Genomic DNA, 22,116 nt, shown 5'->3' with positions numbered 1-22,116 from the left:
CCGTATGCTAGTAACATCTATTTTGTTACGGTAATTTTGTGTAAAGTAGCCTACTGATGTAAAATTCACAGCTGCCATTTTTATGGTAATATTATATCTATTTTTTTTTTTATTCATTTATAAAATTAATTTATTTTATTAAAAATGGTGGGTGGGTGAGTTGAAGAGGGAGAGTTGTCAGCTGATGGGAAATCTCCTTCTATTAATTCCGAAATGTCTGCGTCCAAGATTTGCCGGTCCTCGCCCTGCGTGTCCTCGCAAAGCGCATCCGTTCCCGAGAGACGCACGTTTGAATGCGCAGCTGTCTCCCGGCGCTCACATCCCGACCACTTGCACAAACAGCCCATAACCTGACAACGCGTTGTCAGTTTTGTTACGTTCCGTTATCAAAGCTGCACAATCACTCTTTTCATGTGGTAAAGGCAGGTGAGCTGAGAACACATTCAGTAGTGGCTGAAGGTACAGGTACAGACTGGAGTTGGGAGGATAAATTAGTCAGTGGGGTGCGTGCGCGTGCGTGCGTCATGCGCTGCAAGAAGAACTGGCCAGAGCGCTAAATTGATCAGTGGCACATTATAGCTTTAGCTTGCCAGCTGATCGGAGCTAACTGTTTCGTTCGGCTTGTGTTTCACAAGCTGATATCCTGCGAGCCCCCACCCCACATTCGTTCTCAGCTGCCTCCTCCCCCTCTTTTTTGTCCTCAGGGGCGCTTGACGGAGAGTAACGAGGCTAACAGACAGCTCAACATTGGCAGAAATAAGAAATAGAGGGATCCGAGTCTTCTCACGAACGGATTGCCTTCGGGGAAGATGAGCAGATCCTACGCGGCCCAGAGCCCAGAGCCGAGAAGCAAGAGCGGCTATGGGGACCCGAAGATGTCGCCGTTGTCCCCTCGCGATTGATGCTTCTACTTTCTGTCAATGTGTCCCTTCATTGGATTTTACGACGGTTGGATTGGTTCTTTTGCACTTAAAATGCCAGTAATGGCTCTGGCGAAAAGGATGACACCTTACTAGTGAGCACAGGAAAAAAAAATCAATCGATACTTGTGATGATCTATTTTTGCATCCGAACAATGTGTCGTAAAGAAGAGGAAAACAGAATAAATATCGGATCTCGTGCATCTATCTGTAGCAGAGATGCAAATCCATGCGAGTAAACGTGAGCGCGAGGTGACCGAAGGCAGATTATAGCTACGGTGCCAAATATTGCGGATGTTGCGAAATAAATAAATAATCATGTTTTTATCCTATTTCCCTCTGTTTTAAATAGATATCCATACTGTGATAATCAGAATGAACAGTTAAAACTGAACTAAAACGATTGTTTTAAATGTTTTCATTTCTGTTCACTTGGTTATCACAGCTAGATCGTATAGCCTAAATGATTGTAGCTATGATAATTACAACCTGAATTTTCAAGGAAAATCACGGGAGAGAGTCCGCTCTGGAAAATGAGGATGGAGCCACAGAAAACGAGAGATGTACTCAAGAATGACATGGCCGTGGAAATATGTTGATTTAGGACATACAATGAGGTGATGATGGACCATTTTGTGTGCTGAAGTGTGAAACGAACCTGAACTGCAACATATAAGGCACGCTAATTTGCTCCATTTTGTTTGTTTGTTTTTTGTTCGTTTTATTTTTCGTTTTTGCCTAAAATTTAACCATCAGCTCCTGGAGTCTACCGCGTCACATATACACGCCAGGAAGACAAATGTGTACTCCAGTTATACACGTATTAAGTTTTGAAGCAGATGGGATGTAATGTGGTGTGGTCGCGTTGAATATTCGCCCCCTTTTTTCCTGCTTCGTGAAGACTGGCATTTGGAGTCTATAGAATGGCTCGGTTCGGAGATGAGGTGCCGTCCAGGTATGGCGGAGGACCGGGACACGCTCAAGGGGGACCCGGCCGCGGCGGCAGCAGGCAGGGTGGCCCGCCGGGTCAGAGAATGTACAAGCAGTCAATGGCCCAGCGAGCCAGAACTATGGCCCTGTACAACCCTATACCGGTGCGACAAAACTGCTTCACTGTCAACCGATCTCTGTTCATCTTCAGCGAAGACAACTTTGTGAGAAAATACGCCAAAAAGATCACCGAATGGCCATATCCTTTTAAACCCAGTAAGTGAGTACCTTGGGGCCTCCAGTTGCAGGTATAGTGCACTTGAGTATGACATATGTAAGGTCACTTGAACATGCCAAAACACGATAATGATGAATCACATTACTGCAGGTTTAATGATGGCTGTGTATAAAAAAAAATGCGCGGGAGGTCATGATTTTAGTGGGACTTTTCATTTGAGTGTTTTCAGCTATTCATTTGTCAAGCTATTTCGGTGTACGAGATGGACTGAGTCTATATCTGGTGCGTGTTCGCTGAGTTACGCACGGGTGTGAGGTGAGCTTTGCTGTGTGACGATAGCGGGCGGCGCTGTGGCTCGCGGAGGCTTGCTGATGTCAGCATGTGCAGTCTCTCAGCTCGGTCTCGTTCGAGAGAAAGCGATGGTGAAAAGGGAGAGGTGAGGGGAGGGGGAAAGCCACCATTTCCCATATTCTAACAGCTCCAGGAGGATACGGGATATGTATGTTTGCATTTTTCATAGCCTCATTTTTAAAGACAAAAAGAAAAGGTTTAGTCTGCAGAGAAGAGGAAGTTGTTTAAGCGATATCACACAAGCAGTTATACAAGGCCGCAGGTAATCAAAGCAGTGCTGATGTTCAATACAGCATGACTGTGAGCGTGACATTGTTTTTATACAACAGCTAGGAAACATGAAGCATACTTTATATTGAGGAAATAGTGTTTCAGACAAAAATAGGCTAGTTGCTCATTATTAGTTTATGCCAACACATAGTTCCAAAAAAATCAAGCTTTGTGTCATCTGTGACATGACATGACTACTTCCAAAAAACCATACTGTTGTTGGAGTATGTACTGCATTTAACGAAGAAACTTTTTTTACTGATAAAGTATGATTTATATATGCATGTGTCATGACATCAACCAAATTTACAATTGTGGCATCTTTTCTCCCATGGCCCTAAGAGACAAGTAAAGTGTCTCAAATTTTATATATATTTTTTATATATATTTATTTATAATATTTTTTCACCCAGTGTTTTATTAACACAAGTTAGGACATACTTGTTTTCATATACTAATACACTGTTGCATAAAACCTGCACCTTAGGAATGCTTTATGTAGGCCTACGTATGTTTGAGTTATGTGTGAGTTTTCCTGAAACATGCACTTGGCTTGTTCATTAGTAGACCAGTTGTATAGTTGTATACTATGTGTATTTATTGTTGAAAATGAAAAACTATGCCCTGTCCCTAAGTCTATTGTCATCATGTGCCCATGACACCCTTTTGGAAGGGATTTGGCAAACTTGTTCAAAAGCAGGGCATGTAAGATGCAATGAGCAGATGCATTGAATATGCAGTTTTGACTTGGTATGTCCTGAGAAGGCCATGTTTCACCCCAGATAGTTCACTGAAGCTTCCATCGAAGAGGGTCCACTTTATTGTTACATTAGATTGGATGCCCCAGTATAATGGCAGAACAACCCTATAAACACTAGTGTTTTATTTTTATAAATCTTTAGTTACTGGAAAAAGGCAGAAGTTGTTCACTCCCTGCCTTTTCTAATAGGTCTCTTAGGATTTAAAATCATTATATGTGCACAGAACTGCACCCACACACACTTCTCTTTTGACACTGTATTTTAAACTACCAGAGCTTTCAGTGACCTTTAACATTGCACTCGACCTGAAAGCCACTCTTTCTATAAGCCTCATTCTTCTGATTTATCTCACGGAAACATCTAATGAGGCCTTGTGATCCAAAGTCCTTAACTTCTCTGCTTTTTCAGAAGTGTTTTTCAGATGCCCACAGTATAGCAACCTTTTTAAGATTTACAATTCGCCGTGATTTGTATCTTAAGTCGCTGATAAAAACATTATGCATTTTAGAATTACAAAGTTGAAGAGTGTGCCGCATGTGAATGTAGATTAGATGAGAAGATCAATTTATGGTTACCAAGCATTGCATCCTTTCTTTCACTCCTCTCTGTAGAGATAATGGAACTCTAAAAAGACATTGCCTCTTTTCGTTTATGGGCAACGTCTCTGCACTGTAAATGGAATGTAACCTTATAGCTGTATTTTCTAATTATAGTTTCATTGACAAATATGAAACTGCAGCCTATCTGGAGTGCAGATAAGTATGCTTATCTATCCGATGAGACCTTTAATATGTGCTCAGTTGGTTGTCTTAAACATGTTAAAACATGCATCTAGTCATGAAACATTTTTGTACCATGTGGTCTCATTTTAGTAATAGAAGCACATGAATGTTTTCAATCACAAATAAGTTGTCTGAATGTTCTGAACTCACAATTAAACCGTCAGATCTAGTTTACCACCAATAAATGACAGATTAATTATATAAAAGAAACTATAAATAGATGATTTGGAGAAGGCAGAAAGAGTGGTTGAGTGGACACCAGAGGGAGACAGACTGATAGAAAGAAGTTGTCTTGAGTCGTGAGCCCTTGCAGTTTTCTTCCATGTGTAGAAGCAGTGATCTACATTCAGTCTGCAGAATTTCAATTATTTATTCCCCCTTTCTTTCCCTTTCTCTCTCAATTCCTCTTTCTCCCTCATTTTTTCTAGTGAACTACTGTTTGCCTGACTGGCATACAATTGTTTCAATGATGAAAAATAGCAGCATTCAAATCGAGCTACTTGTGTGTTAGAAGGTGCTGACATATCCAGATCTACCACACGTGTTTCATAGAATCATGGTACAATCTGGCCGTTTTCTTCTCTTTTTGTCATTTTTTTGATAAAGATTCTTTTTGATCAAGCACCTGCTGAAGTTGTGTGTGCACACTACTTTGAATTGACAATCTGGTAAACACACACACACACACACGCATGTGTTTTCATGGTTTATCGGGACTTTCCAGATTCTTTATACTGTACAAACTGTAGATTCTTTCCAGTAACCCTACCCATCACAGAAAATGTTTTTGCATTTTTACATTTTCAAAAAACATCACTTTAGTATGATTTATAAGCTGTTTTCATCATGGGGATAGAAAAAAAAAAAGACCCCACAAGGACAAGAATTTCAGATTTTCAGACATTTTGTCCCCATAACTTGGGTTTACCAGGACCACACACACACACACACACATTTTCTAACATATCAAACCTATTTGTATTTTTTTTATCACAAGCATGTCCCTTGCTCTCTCCTTTTCTGAGGTTCTCGTCAGGCTAAAAATAGCGGTGGACTGAAAGAGAAGTTCTCAATGGCATGTTCTCCTTCCCTCCTGCTTTTCTGCCTCCTTGGAGTCAGTCCTCTGTTGTATGCATACAGATGGGCCACAGACAGGCATCGCTGTCTAACCACAACTCCAATGCCAGTTTGGAGGAGAAATGGGGACTGTAGTTTTGTAAGAGGGCATAGTGTCTTAGCATAGTGTCTTTAAAGCATAGGTCCATTCTGCAGAATCTGGAGAATTATAAGCAACTTATTTAAAGTAGTTATGTATTATGTGCTATTGCTGGATTATAATATTGACACTTCCTGGCAGTTTATGTTTATTAATTCTAACTCTTTCTAATAACTTGTGTTTTTATTATATTTGTGTATTTGCAAAAATGTATACAATACAATACAACTATTTAGTTACCAACATTCTACAGTTGTGAAACACAAACAATGTGGTTACAGTAATTGTTATTCGCGGTTTTATGTTGTACATAGACTGGATGTATTCTGCACATGTGTGTATGTCTTATCTGGACATATACATACATGTGTGATCTAATATGAAATAGATATTCAGAGAACTGAAGGAAAAAAGGAGATAGGCTTTAAAAAGTGTAGATACACTGACTTAAAAAAAAGGATGAAAGGAAGTCTGTTGGAATACATTTAGGAATAACAGAGTGACAGGGAGAGAGACTGCCTGCCTGACTGTAAATTATTTAGGATGCAGGCATAGTTGCACACACCTAAATGCAAATATACCACAAGGCAACAGTAAAGCTTATGGTTTTCACTTAAAATTGTGTTTAATTTAATTTTATAACACACATCACATAATTAGATCATTAACACAGGCTTCATTGGATGTTTCAGATCTTCTTCTCCCCGGGTTCATAGCATCACAACATGTTCCTGTGTGTCTTAACACTGTGTATGATGGGTATGATGACTGGACGATAAGATTGTCCCTTCATTTCAGATCCTCTCTTCCATTTGGGCAGCAGGGAGTTAAATGTGTCATCCTACATTCATTCACACAACCGTCACTGTCTCTGTCTCTGCCAGTCACTCCCTCTCTCTCTGTGTTTAGGCATGATTGTAAAATAGAGAAATATTGGATTGGGTAAGGATTCAGTCATTTATAATGTGTTTGAAGGGAATTAATCTCATACATCCATGGGACCATTTAGTTAAAAGTACTGATAATAATACATAGATTCTGGCACATTTTGGTGCATAGTGAACTGCTTTAGGCTTTAGTTCACCCAAAAATGAAAACTCTGTCATCATTTACTCACCTTCATGTCGTTTCAAACCCATAAGAATTTTGTTCATTTTTGATTCATATGGATTACGTTTACAGTGTACAGTTTTTATGAAGTTTTGGAATTGTTTTAGTTACATGGACTTTCAGCAGAGAGACAGAAATCTCTCAGGTTTCATTAAAATATCTTCATTTGTGTTTCGAAGATTAACAAAAGTCTTATGGGTTTGGAACAACATGCATGAAGGTGAATAATTGGTGACAGAATTGTCATTTTTTGGTGAACTAACTCTTTAATGTTTAGGAATTGATTAAATCTATTCTACAGATTGCTAGATAGGGTGTTTTAAACTTTGTGATGCCTAAATAAAATGTATGTGTTAAAAGTATATTAAAAGTTTGGGATCAGTCTTTCTTTATTTTTTTTAAGAAATTAATACATTCAGCAAAGATGCATTAAATTGATTAAAAGTGACATTCAATTTATAGTGTTATAAAAGATTTCTGATTAAAATAAATGCTGTTCCTTTGAATGTTCAATTCTATTCAGAAATGTCTCCTGAGCAGCAAATCATCACATTAGAATGATTTCTGAAGGATCATGTGACTCTGAAGACTGGAGTAATGATGCTGAAAATTCAGCTTGACAAAATATATGAAAATCTAAAACAGTTACTTTAAATTGTAGTGATATTTCACAATATTTCTGTTTGTACTGCATTTTTTAACAAATGCAGCCTTGTTGAGCAGAAGAGACTTTGTGTTACCACTGTTGTTTTAAACTGCTCACATTTTGATTTCTACTGTGCTTCACACAAAGGTGGATAGAAACGTCTAGTGAGAAGGTGTGCAACAACATTTCTGAAAATTAATGTCTACATGTGAAATTTGAAATGGCATTCAAGTCACATTTTGGCATGAGACCTTTTGTTTTCAAATTATAAGAGCACCAGTCTTGTTGTTTCAGCTAAGCAATGTGTGTATATGTGCATGTTTGTGTTTGCCTTCCAGGCCTAATCTGGTGGTTTCATACCTTCTAATGTCTGGGTCTAAATGAGTGTAGTCACCCGTAGTGTTGCAGCCTCACACTGCTCAGCTGCTGCTGCAGACCGGCAGACGAGGCTACAAAACGCACTAGTTAAAACGCTTTCACTCCTCCACGTGCACAAGGCTGTAATCTAGAGAAATCCGGAATTCTTTACCTGTCTGCCTTTGCTTACTCACCCTCATACTATGTAAGGACTGAGGCGTTTCAGTGAAAAGCATGGAATATATCATGCAAGTGGTCCATACGATTTCTGAAGCCTTCTGAAATCATTTGATGCCTTTGTGTAAGGAACAGACATTTTAAACCATTTTTATAATACTTTTATTGTGCTTTTGTGTCCTTTTTGAGGCTTGAAAGTTCCAGTCAAATTCACTGTAATTGCATGGAAAAAGAGCAACCAGTAAAAATCTTCAAAATCCTCTTCTTTTTTTCCATAGAAGAAAGTCAGTCATACAGATCTGGAATAACATTCACTTTCCCTTTAATTAATTTTTCAAAATGACATTTGCCTTTGTGTTGATATGTACAGTATGTCAATGTGCAATGTAGCAGGTATGTATAGTCAGTTGTTTTATTGGCATTATTTGCGTCTTAGGCTAGCATTGCTCTTCACTACCCACTCATGTTTTTTCCTCTTTCTCTCTGGTTCTGTATCTTGTGTTCTAGTAGTGAATTATTCAGTTCTGTGGCTGGGTGGTATGTGTGTGTATATGTGTGTGTGATGCTGACTTGGGAGAAATCTATTTTGGGTGCAGAGTGAGGAAAAAAATGTGGTGACTTGAATTTTCATGTTGGTGCTCGTGTCACATGTTGCTACTGCCAATGCAGTTGCCACACACACACACACACACACACACACACACACACACACACACACACACACACACACACACACACACACACACACACACACACACACACACACACACACACACACACACACACACACACACACACACCCTTTACCTAATACCTTCCCTCTACCAGATACACACACAAAAACATAATACTGATACCACCACTCTCCACAATGCTGCTATATATATATATATATATATATATATATATATATATATATATATATATATATATATATATATATATATATATATATAAAATATGTGTGTGTGTGTATATATATATATATATATATATATATATATATATATATATATATATATATATATATATATATATATATGTGTGTGTATATATATATGTATGTATATATATGTATGTATATATATAGCAGAGTAAGGGCCGCAGAAGTATCTGCACGCTGCTATAGCTTCTCAAGTTGTTGTAAAATATCTTATTTATACAAGCCTCATTTATTATATTATTATATTATACACTGCTGTTCAGAATGTGGGGTTGGGGATTTTTTTTAGGTCTCATGCTCACCTGGGCTGCATTTATTTGATCAATAATACAGTAAAAACTGAAATATTGCAAAATATTGTTACAATGTAAAATAACTGTTTTATATTTTCATATATTTTAAAATGAATTTTTTTCCTGTGATGTCAAAGCTGAATTTTCAGCATCATTACTCCAGTCTTCAGTCATGATCCTTCAGAAATCATTATAATATGCTGATTTGCTGCTTAAGAAACATTTCTTATTATTATCAAAGACAAGTTAAAGTTAAAGACTGTTGTGCTGCTTATTTTTGGGGGAACTGATATTTTTTCAGAATATTTTGAATAGAAACTAAAAGAAAACTTTGATTTGAAATACAAAGTCTTTACTCGTTTAGAAATGTAACTTCTTGAATTCAATGCACCCTTTAAATAACATTTTAAATGTATATTTACAATATATGTCATTTATTTATTTATTTAGTCTCCCAACACAGTCGGACAATAACAAGCTGTTTTTCATGTATTTGCTGTACTAGCCGTTGAGGCCAAAGGGGAAATATTTACTTTGAATAACCTCCCAATACATAAATTAACATGTTTGAGTGATTATTATAAGAAGGCTGATAAAGGCATTAAGGGAAAAGTGTTGCATAGTAATTCCTATAAAGATAATAGCCTACTGGACTTTTCAGTCATACGTTTATACTGCTTAAACACACACGCACATAAATGGTATGATTGCTAATCCTGTCCTAACAGACTGATTTCTGAGCACTAGGGGTATATAAGGGGTAAATGAGCGATTAAAGTGAGGGGACGAGTGTTAGCGCTTGTAACTACATGACTATCTTTCATAGCTGCATAAAGAGAAGGAAAAACGCTGCTGTTTCTAGTTAATAAATTATTCAGGCTGCAGCTCCAGATTGCAAGAGATAGAATTAGAAAAGCAAACAGCCTGGGACCTTACAGCCAGATGAGGAAATCAATACATATTTACATTTCACTGGCTGGGCTTCTCTGGTCGCTCTGAAGAGTGCTACGCCATCTATTACTGCTAATTACCACACTAGTGATTCTCACACATATACACTCACTAACTGACTGACATGCCCAGATTGCCCACTGAGTCGCTCATGTACTCTATTAGTGGATTAGCGTGCAGTATAACTGTCTGTCTGATTGCTTCAACTGATTCGGCTTCTGTGTGTGATAAGTTCTGATGTGTCTAGTCAGCCATTTTGATACCGCTGCTTGTATAGGATTTTGTAGTTTGCAACTCTTCAATAAAAGCAAGTAGTGGTGGGGAATGCTTGATGAGCCAAATTTGACTTACTGTACATTTTAATTGCAAGGGAACATCTACAATTCTGCAATTTTTAGTTGCTGAAACTATTACGAAATGACAAAGACACAAAAGGAAATTTCACCCTATTTATTATTTGAAATGCATGTTAATTGATTTTATTGTAAACGATTTATCTGTGCATGTTTCTTCTTTTTTTTTTTTTTTTATCAATATGTCATAACACGTCATCTGGTGACTTTTCTCTGTAGACTTATCGTGAGCTTAGAATTATAAGGTTCTATCTCCGTTTAGGGTAGTTCTGAGATATTGAGCATCAAAGTTTTTACATCTCAGCTTGCAGTGGAGAGATGGAACCTTTTTATTTTATTAATAACTACTAACAAAATATTTTTTTACAAAAATAACACCACACAGGCATTAATAAACACCTAATGGATCAGATTATGTCAAAAACTCAATTTCAACCAAAAGTGGAGATAGAACCTTATAATTCTAAGCTCACGTTATGCTGAACTTCTACAATCATTTAGTCTGCTTAAACCCCACCCCTGCAAGCTCACGTTTACCCGCCTTTCTTTTATTCAAGTGTAATGCCCAGATCTCGAAATGCAAACAACAGCTGATGATTAGCACCAACATTTTGACCGTTATACTCGGATGTATGTCAGCAAACAGAAGAAATGAATTGCCACTACAGCTTTTAATTAGACTTTAAATTAGTCTAAATATTGAGCAATTTTTGTATTGTATTGTTCCAAATAAAAGTACTGTAAGAAATTACATCAATTTATTCACAGCCTTTCTACGGGTCTGTAAGCGAAGTGTTTGGACAAACGTCACTTCATTGAATAACTTTTGCTGTTTAAAATCATGTAATCCTGGTTTGCGTGTCCTTGTGGTTTGTTTTGAAACAGATCTTGGGAAACGGTAATTTATTGTCTTTTTTTTACTACTTTTTATTATTTTTTTACTGCTAAATCGACAAGATAAAATTTAGGTAAAAAAAAAATAGTGGCAGTGATGTATGGCTTTGTGGTGTGTTCCAATCAATAATATATGAGACATCAATTAGTATTCTTAATTAGTATTTTTCTCCTGTGTTTCTGTCAGGGAACAGACTCGCAGAGAGATGGCGAGTACACAATCAAATCGGTTATTAACAAGTTTAGTGCACAAGGTGAGTATTTCAGCAAAAATCAACAGAGAAGATGACCATGAACAGTCCAAGGCCAGGTGAGTTGCACAACACACACACACACATGCCAGGTTGTTGCTGTATTCAAAGGATTAAGGATGTGTATCTTTCTCTTACGGGTCTAGCTGGCAAACACGAGGGAAACTGGAGAGGGAATCCAAGGAGATGGAGATATGGAGAGAGTCATAGAGGTAAGTATCACAGGTAAGGTAATCATCCAGTACATCGGGTAGTCCTAGTCGTTGACCAGACCATCATGAAGAGTGTGGTGCAGGTTTTTATGGTGTGGAGCTAATGAGGGTAATTGATGGCAGGCGTGGGTGATGGTGGAGTGTGTGCAGGTGGGAAGCAGAAAGGATTCTGGGAAATGAAGTGCAAAGGTGACAGCTGATCGTGATAGTACTGGGATTCCACTTACTGGAATGAACTTGAGAATCTTATTCACTGGAATAGATTCAGGGATTTCAATCTCTGGAACTGACTTGGGGATTTCATTCTCTGGAACAGATTTTTGGATTACATTCTCAGGATAAGACTTGGGAAAATTACTCCTTGGAACAGACTTGGAGATTATATCAGGAACGGACTCCGAACAGTCACTCCTTGGAAACTACTCGGGGATAATACTTTAAGGAACAGACTTGGAAATTACATTCTCAGGAACAGGCTTGGGAATTACAGGAAGGATAAGTGGTGTTTTGGAGGTGGATTGACTTAGCAGGAGTGCATAGAGAATATTTGCTCCAATGTGCAGTATTTAGCATCCTAAGCCATCTTAGAGTACAATGGCTCAACTAAGCCTCCATGAAAAAAGTGTCATTAGCAATTCATCATTGAGATACACTGTGGAGGACAGTTCTAAGAATTTCTCTGCATATAATACCTCCATTGGACGGCAATTGTGGGAGAGGGAATACAGCATGTCGATAGGGCGGAGTAGAATGCTCATGGTTGTGATGAATCAGCGTTGGTGCTGTCTGTTACAGTCTGGTCTTCTGTTTGGGAACAGACTCACAGAGAGATGGTGAGTACACGATCAAATAGTTTAATAACAAGTTTATTGCACAAGGTGAGTATTTCTGCAAACATCAACAGAGATGATGATGATGAACAGTCCAAGGCCAGTTGAGTTACACACACACACACACACACACACACACACGTGCCAGTATGTTGCTGTATTCATAAGATTGTGTATCTGTCTCTTATGAGTCTAAAAGGCAAATATGAAGGAGACTTGAGATACCCTGGTAATCCAGAGTTCTCGCGAGAGCACAAGTTGAATTTGCTCAGCGAGTTACTCTGGTGTCGAATAATGATGCTCATTAAAGGAACACTCCACCCATTTGCATTAAGCTTTGCATTGTTAGAAACCCAGTCATACTATTGAATGGTCGTGCAACACTCTTTCATTTTCCCCTGAGACGGGAGAAATCCGTATTTACCTCTTAACACTTCCTCCCACAATGACGCAAAAATCGTCATTTTGCGTCATTGTCGGAGGAAGTGTAAGAGGGGGGGATTTCTGTTGAGACTACAAGCACTAGTTCCCACCCTTTCAAACCCGCCCATAGGGGGTTGGACCTAATGCGCTAACAGACCTATCACAGATCAGTGCCAGTGCGTTTGATTTCCAATGCCATCCTCTTTTTCCCGGACATGTCCAGCCGTCGAGATCATCCAAAATGTCCGGGATTCGGCTTTTGCTTTCTGCGGTCGCCATTCATTGTTTACATGCACACCTTTTGTTTCAATTTAGCTGAATTCATTCCGATTGGTGAATCTAAATGTAGTGTTTACATGAACGCTAAACAAGTGATCGGTTGATGTGCGTTTTAACATTGCTAAGAAAATTCCCGCTCCTCCGTGAGAGATGCGAGACCGGCGTCTCAGTAATGACGCCACCGGCCTCGCGCCGTTCTCCCGCGCCCCTCAGCCTTGTCCTGCTCACCACTGAAACATGATGAATGGCGACTGTAGAACGCAAAAGCCGAATCCCGGACATTTTGAGCGATCTCGAAATCCAGGGCAAACTCATCACGGAGACTCGCTAGTAGCTTAGCTTTGTTGTTGTCAACTGCCCTCTCTTACCAGTAGGCGTGGCTTGGGAGTGGCCTCCTAGGGCAGCGAAGCAAGTGCATTCTGGGAGTTGTTGTCTTTCATCCACATAAGTCAAAAATACATTTTCTGGCTTTTCTTAGTCAAGAAAGCTCCAAATTCAAAAATAATTTCACATTTCTTCTACATAAATGACCTATTTTAAATATACATTCATCTTTCCAGAGGTAAAGTGTCCCTTTAAATATGCCCCTCGATCTGAGCTGCACCAATCACATCAGGTTATCTGATATAGGCGGGCCAGAGGCGAGCTAAACAGATAACGACAGCGCTGTGACGTCAAAGTCATTAGTAGACATTGCAAGATGGCTATGGATGAATACCAGTTGTTTCAAACAGCTTTAGCCACTACAATGAACGAGTTAGACTTGGCTTTTTATCTAAAACAGGAACAGAAGATGCCGCTCGAATCGTTCCTTTGCAAGAAGGACGTTTTTGCTGTTTTGCCGACCGGATACGGTAAGAGTATAAATCAGAGAATGTCTAATAAGGTTAGCTCCGCTGATAGCTGGGGTTTATTGTTGTGATTGGTCGTAGTGTTATCCAATTACGTGCAGCGAGATTTTCAAATGCACGCTTGGTGCCGCCCCTCGAGCTGGGCGATTTTCATTAGTCAACGCCAGACCATTAATCTTTTAGATTTAGGTCTGGATTTCCAGGCTAGACTTGAGGGAATCCAAGGAGAAGGAGAAGGCGATGACGATGTGGAGAGAGTCATAGAGGTGTAAGTATAATAGTCCTAATCATAGACCAGACCATCATGAAGAGTGTGGTGCAGGCTTTTATGGTGTGTGGCTGATGAGGGTAATCGATGGCAGGTGTGGGTGATAGTGGAGTGTGTGCAGGTGGGAAGCAGAAAGGATTCTGGGAAATGAAGTGCAAAGGTGATAAGTGATCGTGACAATTTTATCTCGATTAGCTTTGTGAGAGAATGTGTGGATAATGTACCTTACTTGCTCCCATGTATAAAACCTGTCTTGTTGAAAACTTTAAATGAAGTTGCCATATGACTGCTAATCTAACTTGTTTACATCAGCTTAAGTTAGATTGTAATTGTGGTCATTGTATACTTTAGCATAATTAGATGTTTCGTATAGCACTTTTAAAAACGTGGTTCTATCAATCAGCTTGACTGGATGGAGACAGTTCTGAATGTGAGCTTAAGGTCAAACATGAGAAATTGGTGAGGTTTACGAGGACTAAATGATTGGAGAATTCTGGTATATGTCACCAGAGAGAAGTCTCTTTTGAAACTTCACTCTAGCAACACTTTTAAAACGGTTCATATCTTAAAATATGTGTCTCTCTTCTTTAATGCCTCCCTGTGTCTGTCCTCCACCTTCATCTGCATCTGTCTGTCTTTTGGTCCCATTGCAGATTATATTCTTTTCCTTCACTCAGTCTTCTGGTCTCAACTTGTCTCTCCATCTCTCTCCATCCATCTCTCTGTGAACTGTGTGTCAGACGGCCGTGCTGACTGTGCAGACTGCACTCGGCTGAATGAAGATTGGCTGATGGAGGGAGATGATGAATTCACAGGTTCAGTGGTAGAGGTAGAGCGAGGGAGCAGCCGACTGAGGGGACAATGCACACAAGATTGAGGGATGGTGAATGAGAGATTGACGAAATGCATAGGGCGCTGGGAGAGTGTGAGAAGAACAGATTCAGAGGGAAAAGATGAGTGCAAGACTTTTGAAGGGCACTTGACACACTCACACATACATTTTCAGCATCATTACTCCAGTCTTCAGTGTCACCTGATCCTTCAGAAATTATTCTAATACGCTGATTTGCTGCTCAAGAAACATTTCTTATTATTATCAATATTGAAAACAGTTGCGCTGCTTGATATTTTAGTGGAAACTATGCTATATGATTTTTTTTTCAGGATTCTTTGATAAATAGAAAAAGTTTAAAAGATCAACATTTATTTGACATTTGATATTTGACTTTTGTAACATTATAAATGTATTTACTGTTACTTTTGTTTCATACAGTAATACATTTTAATGCTTCCTTGCTAAATAAAATGAATTTTCTTCAACAACAACTAAATCTGAACCTAAACTTTTAAGCGGTCATGGAAGTATCTTTTTTTTCCACTGAGCTCTACACAGTTTATTTTGGAGTTGCATTTTCCACAACAGATACATGCACTGATGTCTTAGAATTTGGTGAAAAGTAGGTATCTTAAGAGGCAGCAGAATGACCTACCACGTTAAGACTTCTGCATTATGTGATTTTTAGTCATGACCTCCTGTACCAGCTGTGTAACCTCATTCTTAACAGGAATGACCTCTCAGAGAGTCCAGATAGCATTCACAAGGCCAGCGCCGCTGAGGCTACTTTAAACACACTCACACTCACACAGACACAGAAAGGACAGTTTCTCCCTTCCTTTGTCTACCACTTTCTTTTATCTCAATGGCATTGCTATATATAGTTTTGTGCAGAGGGAGGAAGGTGGGTTCATAATTCATAACAGTTTTCTGGCGGGGCACATCATAGCATTGTCTCCTATTCATCCTATCTTTAAATGGGCGCCTTTTTCACAATGAAGGAGAGTGAGCAAGAAGGTTCTTCAAAGCATCAAAACGCACGCTGCGGCCACATCACACTCTGCGGCCATATCACAAACACTGGCCTCTAGAGCAGGAACAGGATGTCCATTCATCCACCCTACTAGAGAGGAAGAGTGCGTCACTTTCCCTTTCATCACACCATCCCGATGGGTGTGTGAACGCACACACTTCCACACACAAACAGTAGTATTTAAAGTAGACACTAGAATGATCACACACAACAACACTGATATCATTATGCATGCATGTGGAAGAACATGCACACACACTCGGAGCAGAGGCCAGGCAGGCTTATTAAAAGGCACAGAGTTTGTTAATGTGTTGTAATGCTGGACGGGCTGCCGGGTATTACAGGAGCTGGAGTCTTTACTGTACAGATCCTGTGAAAGCCTGCCAGATCTCTCCTTCTCTCTCTGCTTCGACAGATATTTCAGCTTATTCCACACTGAAATGAATCATTCCCTCTTTTTTTCAGTAACGCCTCATGCTTTTTTACACACTACAACCTGTTCATTCTGATGGTGATTTTTGTCTGTGGAGGTCACCAGGCTACTGTGATATGGGCTGTAATAAGTGTCGTGTGTCATTCAAAGATGAATTGAGAATGTCTTTTAAATTCCTGAATTTGAATTGAGGTAGCAAACAGGATGTAGAATTCAATTGAAGGTACAATTAAAATGAATTAACATTCAAAGAAATTATGCTAACTGTAGATACTTCCGCATTTTTACATCCCCGCCCATGGACAGTCGAATCTATAGAGGGTTATTAACAAAAAGATAGTTTGTTTTATCACTGAAAATTGTATCATACTTTGTTTACTCTTTAAACAGCATTATGGTAAAAATGGAACACTATGACAACAGCTTTCATACCAGTAAGCGACAGCTTTTTCCATCGGAACTGACGTAATGGCAGTTTCTTTCAGTTTCTCTCCTCAGTTTGGCCCAAAACACTTGTGTTTTTGGTAATCCAGTTGGAAATGTTCACTATAAACAAAGAGCTTTTTCCATCTCGGTGTACTCTCCATATTTAACGCTCTTTGAATTCTTGCACCCGGATACAAGTCTACACCACTATAACTAAAGTTATATATAAGTATAAAATTTAAGCAAGGCATTTTTTGACTCTGGTAAGCGTATCCATAGCAGACTGGTTGGAGTGGCCTTGGACGGTAGTTTTCCTACCTATTTGAAGACAACAGTCTTTTTTCAGTCAGGTAGCAATGATTTCAACTGCATTGGCAGCCAAGTTTTATTGAAAGTCCATTTGGCCAGTGGTGAACAGTGTTGGGAAGGTTACTTTGGAAGTGTATTAAGTTAAAGATTACAATTTACCGTATTTAAAATGTATTAAGTAGTGTAACTATTTCAATTACTTTATTGAAGTAATGTAACTGATTACATCTGATTACTTTTCTAAATTTCTAATGACTGTTTTCAACTGTTAATCATTTTCAAACATTTAAACCAGGCAGGGTTAACCTTACAGTAGTACTCAACACTGATTACTGTTGGACTTTCAAAACCTTCATCACTTGAATCAGCCACCACAAAATCAGACTTTAGCACCTCTTTTTACTTTTGAGATTGTTCTGAGGTTAAATACAGATTTCTTGATGAAACGGTCTTTGCATTTCCAGCACTGGAATGCATTTTTATCATTTGCCATGGTGGCAACTCTCAGACAGGTTGTAGCCTAAAGCTTTCAGCAGCAATGTGGATTGATATAACCGGCAGACGTGGTGCGCTACAAATTCACACAAAAGAGCCAATCAAAAGCATCAGAATAGCATTACTTTACTAAACAGACTTTAAATGCCAGGAGGCATCGTGCACATCAAAAACAGGCAAAGCAACAAATTAATATTATTTAACATATCCTAGCTTTTACAGAAATTATTCAGATGTAACCCCTTTTGTAATTGTTAACATTTTCATAAGCAACTCATTTAATTACACGTTTGTTTTCTTAGGAACTGTAACGGATTACAGTTACATTTATTTTGTTACATGTAACTAGTTACTGGTGGTGAAATATCCCTTTAATGTGCCATTAGCTTGTTGCTTTGCTAAAAGTCAGCCTACTGTATAAGATACAAAGCAAGTCACCTTTATGGAATTTGCCATGATAGCATATAAGCATAAAAACAACAAACACAACTCGCAAATAAAAATAGTCAGTTTTTAATTCGGTAGTTTTTGGTATTGAATTATCATTTTTATTGATATTTCTCTCTGGAATTATTTTTGCACTGAGCTCATAGTAAACCCTTCTGGGATTATGTTATGTTGTCATGAAGGATGCATTCTATTCTGCCTTAGAATTAGCCCAAAACGAGTGGAGCAGCCTTTGCATTGGGAGTGAGTCTATGATGAATTAAAATTCACTCTATTTATTCTCTAAATGCATGGTATTGATCTTATTGTAAATGAATCATCAGTGCATATGTTTAGCACAAACAACGGCAAACTCACAATTAGATCAGCCTCCATCCAATGAACAACCAGTGGATAGAAAACCTGTATTTTTTTTCTTATTTTTTTTCATTTTTGATAATCCGTTTCACACAGATGTATGTCGCAATAGAGAATAAATAATTTGTCGACTTGGAATGGCTTTAAATGGCAGCTCACTAGGTTTTGAAACAGCTTGTGTGTGTGACAGTCCTGCTAGTTGTATCCTACCCACTCTTAAGTTCTTGTGTTTAGTGAGCCAAAGAGGCATGTCACTTTGAATCACAAAGGCGGCTCTAACCTTCTAAGCTCATACTGACTCTCAACACGCATGCACACATACACAAATTGGCCTGCAGTAAATACGAGCGGCGAGTGATGAGGTCATTTAAAGCATACAGAATCTGCCTGACTCATACTCATCCACTGCGCGTGTTACTTCAGCATGAATACCAGCTTATTTGCCACAGGCTCAGCCAGCCGCACAAGGAGATGATGTGAGATGTTGTTTGGCCCATGCATGATGCTACATTTACTATTTGAAGTAGTTTCAAAGTGAGGTGGGACTTGATTCTCAGTTGAACTCAGCAAAATCACTGCTGTATTTGACTTGACCTGTATTTAGCACAAGGGGCTTAATGTGATTTTGCTAAGTAATCCAGTTAGGGCGACTGTTTGAATGTCTGCCCTCTCAGAATCAGATGTATTGATTCTTCACTGATGTTCAGAGAGTCTTTGGCTCATAAGTTTACATGCCCGTTGAAGTGTCTGTAAGATGTTTAGCATTTTTGAAAAATAAAGGGATTAAATCTTGAAAAAAAGATCATAAAACTTTTTTTTTAATTTAGTGCTGCTCTCAAGAAACCTCAAAAAAAAATTACATAGCTTATTCCACAATACAAAATTATAAAAACAAAAAATTACAAGAATGATCCTTTTCCAATTTGTATATATTATAGTTATATTGTGTGTTGCTTCCTTTTATATTGTTATTATATCTTATTATATTAATTTTAAATATTGTTATTTAATGTAATGTTAAAGTTTTAAATATGAAATTATAAATATGCATATATTATAAATATTTATATTTTGTCTTATGTCTATATCATTCATAAACTAAAAGTAATTTGTACAAACCCACATATTCTGAAAGGGGTATTTAACTGCTGTAGCATTCATGTTGTTTTAAAAGTTTTCCTTGACCTGTGATTCTCACTCCATTTGAGTACATGATCCTGGCTACCATCATCGCTAACTGCATTGTCCTAGCTCTGGAACAACACCTTCCAGATGGGGACAAGACCCCTATGTCAGAGCGCTTGGTGAGTTGCAGTTGTGTTTATCAGTGTTTCTTTGTTTCAGTATACTGTAATACCAGAATCTACATAACTCAACAGAAAACACAATACCTAATAACTAATTGGTCTCTGAAATCATTCTTTTTGAAGAAATCCAGTGGTGGATTCATGTTTACACATTCTTATTTCTCTTTGTCCATCCCTTTGTCTTCTCTCTCACAGGAGGATACAGAACCTTACTTCATCGGCATTTTCTGTTTCGAGTCAGGCATTAAGATCTTGGCCCTGGGCTTTGCCTTCCACAAGGGCTCTTACCTACGTAATGGCTGGAATGTCATGGACTTTGTAGTTGTGCTTACTGGGTAAGTCAGAACAAACACTTCTGCATTCACTTACAATAAATTGCACCCACTGATACAGTTGTTTGTCACACTGCATAGTTTTAGCACCCGGTTCACTAGGAATTATGCAAATCCAATACTAAGGGAAATTTCTAAAATCTCTACACCAATTTTGATGTCACAGCAAAAACCTGTAGGCTATTAAGCACACTCATTTTTTTAAGAAATAAATTATGTATCGATATTCGGAGGTCATCTGTCAAATATGACCGTATTTGAAAGCATTGTGTTGGTACTGATACTGCAGAAATGCAGAAATGTTGGTATGGACCCTTTCCACATTTCCAGGGATTGTGTTTTGTACTTTAATGCCAAGGTAATATAGCACAGAGTATAGCATAATAATAATAATAAAATAAAATAAAAACTTTACTACATTTGCGATGTTGATAACAGTGGAAATGCATCATCACAGTCTGTGAAAAGGGTCTATTGTTGTTACTGTTTTACTGTGAAGTACTTTTGCTGTCCCTGCCACATGCTTTTTATGAGCAGTAATAGCAATAATTGCACCAGGCAGATAGCACTGACTTACACCATGTCCTAACCAGACGCGATGTGATAAGATTCCAACGACAAATAATTTGTCTGTCCACACTAGACACAAAGCGACTGCGAGATACGGCAAAATCAATCAAAACCCACAGCCAATCAGAACAGCGTGTGGGCGGAGTCTCGCGGCAAGTGCACAGTACCAGAGAGTAATCTTGATGGCACTCGCAAGAAAATGGATAAGTAGGCTACATAATCAAATTCACAAATATTACACCATTTAAACATTTAAAATACATAGGCTACTGAGTTACTAAAACAATCTTTGTCAAAGAATACACTTGTTTGTTCACAGTTTGAACGTTCTTGTTTCCATTTGTTTAATTTCAAGATCTGAGATGAATTATCCATTGTTGCTTTTACAGCTACAAAGCTGGGAGCACTAAATGATATTCAAAGTCACATTGCATGCTTTCAAAATTAAATACAGCACATAAACAGTACCTGAAATTATCATATTGCCACACTTTGGGCCCTATCTTGCACCCAGCGCAATTGACTTTGTACAACGACGCATGTATCATGTACAGACGCAGCAGTTGCCATTTTTGTAAACCATACATAATTACAAGGAAAAATATTCCACATGAGGGAAATCTTTGTGGTGTCCATGAAGATGTGAAAAATAGGCATAAATCTAGCTTACACATTTACCAAAATTATAATATGTCTGTTTAACCGAAGCTTATTTGTGTGGGTTTCTCCCATCCCCATACATTGTCACTTCTCTGTCTTTTACGGCCCTGACGAGAACGTCGATCTCCTCGGCTGTGAACCGCTCCTGGCGTGCGCCTGGCAAATCCGCCGTTATAATAGCAATCCGCCATGGATTTGGACACGTTATGCCCAAACCACACCTATGAGTAATGTAATGTAGCTACTTTAGACCAACCCATTTTAGATATGCGTTGGGCGCAAGAGTAATTTATCCCGCCGGTATAATAGCAACAGCGCCCGAGATCCGGCCACAAAGTTACTTGCGTTTCGCGTTTGATACTTTAAAACGCGTTTCAGATCGTTAAAATAAGGCCCTTTGTGTTTGTTGTTCCAGCGCGACGTCGCAGAAAAATAGAAAGCGTTTCTAAAATAGAATCGTCGCGTGTCGCCGCCGCGGCTGTTTAGGACAAAAACTCTGATTAAATTGGAGAAGATACCTTTTATCGCGCGTTGCAGCATCACGTGGCGTGTAGTTAGGACGCAGTGTTAGGCACTCTATAATGATCCTATTTAGAATAGAAAAAG

The 22,116-nt window shown here is 38.6% G+C and overlaps 1 protein-coding gene across 3 annotated transcripts in view; it reads left to right on the top strand.

The window, feature by feature from the left end:
- Positions 1 to 1,364: 1,364 nt before the first annotated feature.
- The window catches only part of cacna1aa (calcium channel, voltage-dependent, P/Q type, alpha 1A subunit, a), a 116,326-nt gene continuing 95,574 nt past the window's right edge, over positions 1,365 to 22,116 (top strand). For 2 of the 3 annotated variants that reach the window (XM_084117455.1, XM_084117454.1), the window contains exons 1-3: positions 1,365 to 2,109; positions 19,840 to 19,945; positions 20,144 to 20,283. In XM_084117455.1, the coding sequence (XP_083973581.1) occupies positions 1,844 to 2,109; positions 19,840 to 19,945; positions 20,144 to 20,283 (512 nt within the window). In that variant the 5' untranslated portion in view covers positions 1,365 to 1,843. The remainder of the gene's footprint in view (positions 2,110 to 19,839; positions 19,946 to 20,143; positions 20,284 to 22,116) is intronic. The other variant, XM_084117453.1, reaches the window with a different exon arrangement.

Source organism: Abramis brama, assembly GCF_963993115.1.
Source record: "Abramis brama genome assembly, chromosome: 1".
In the NCBI taxonomy this organism is placed as follows: Eukaryota; Metazoa; Chordata; class Actinopteri; order Cypriniformes; family Leuciscidae; genus Abramis; species Abramis brama.
Note: the sequence above shows the minus strand (reverse complement) of the source record. Positions and strands in the feature narration are given on the sequence as shown.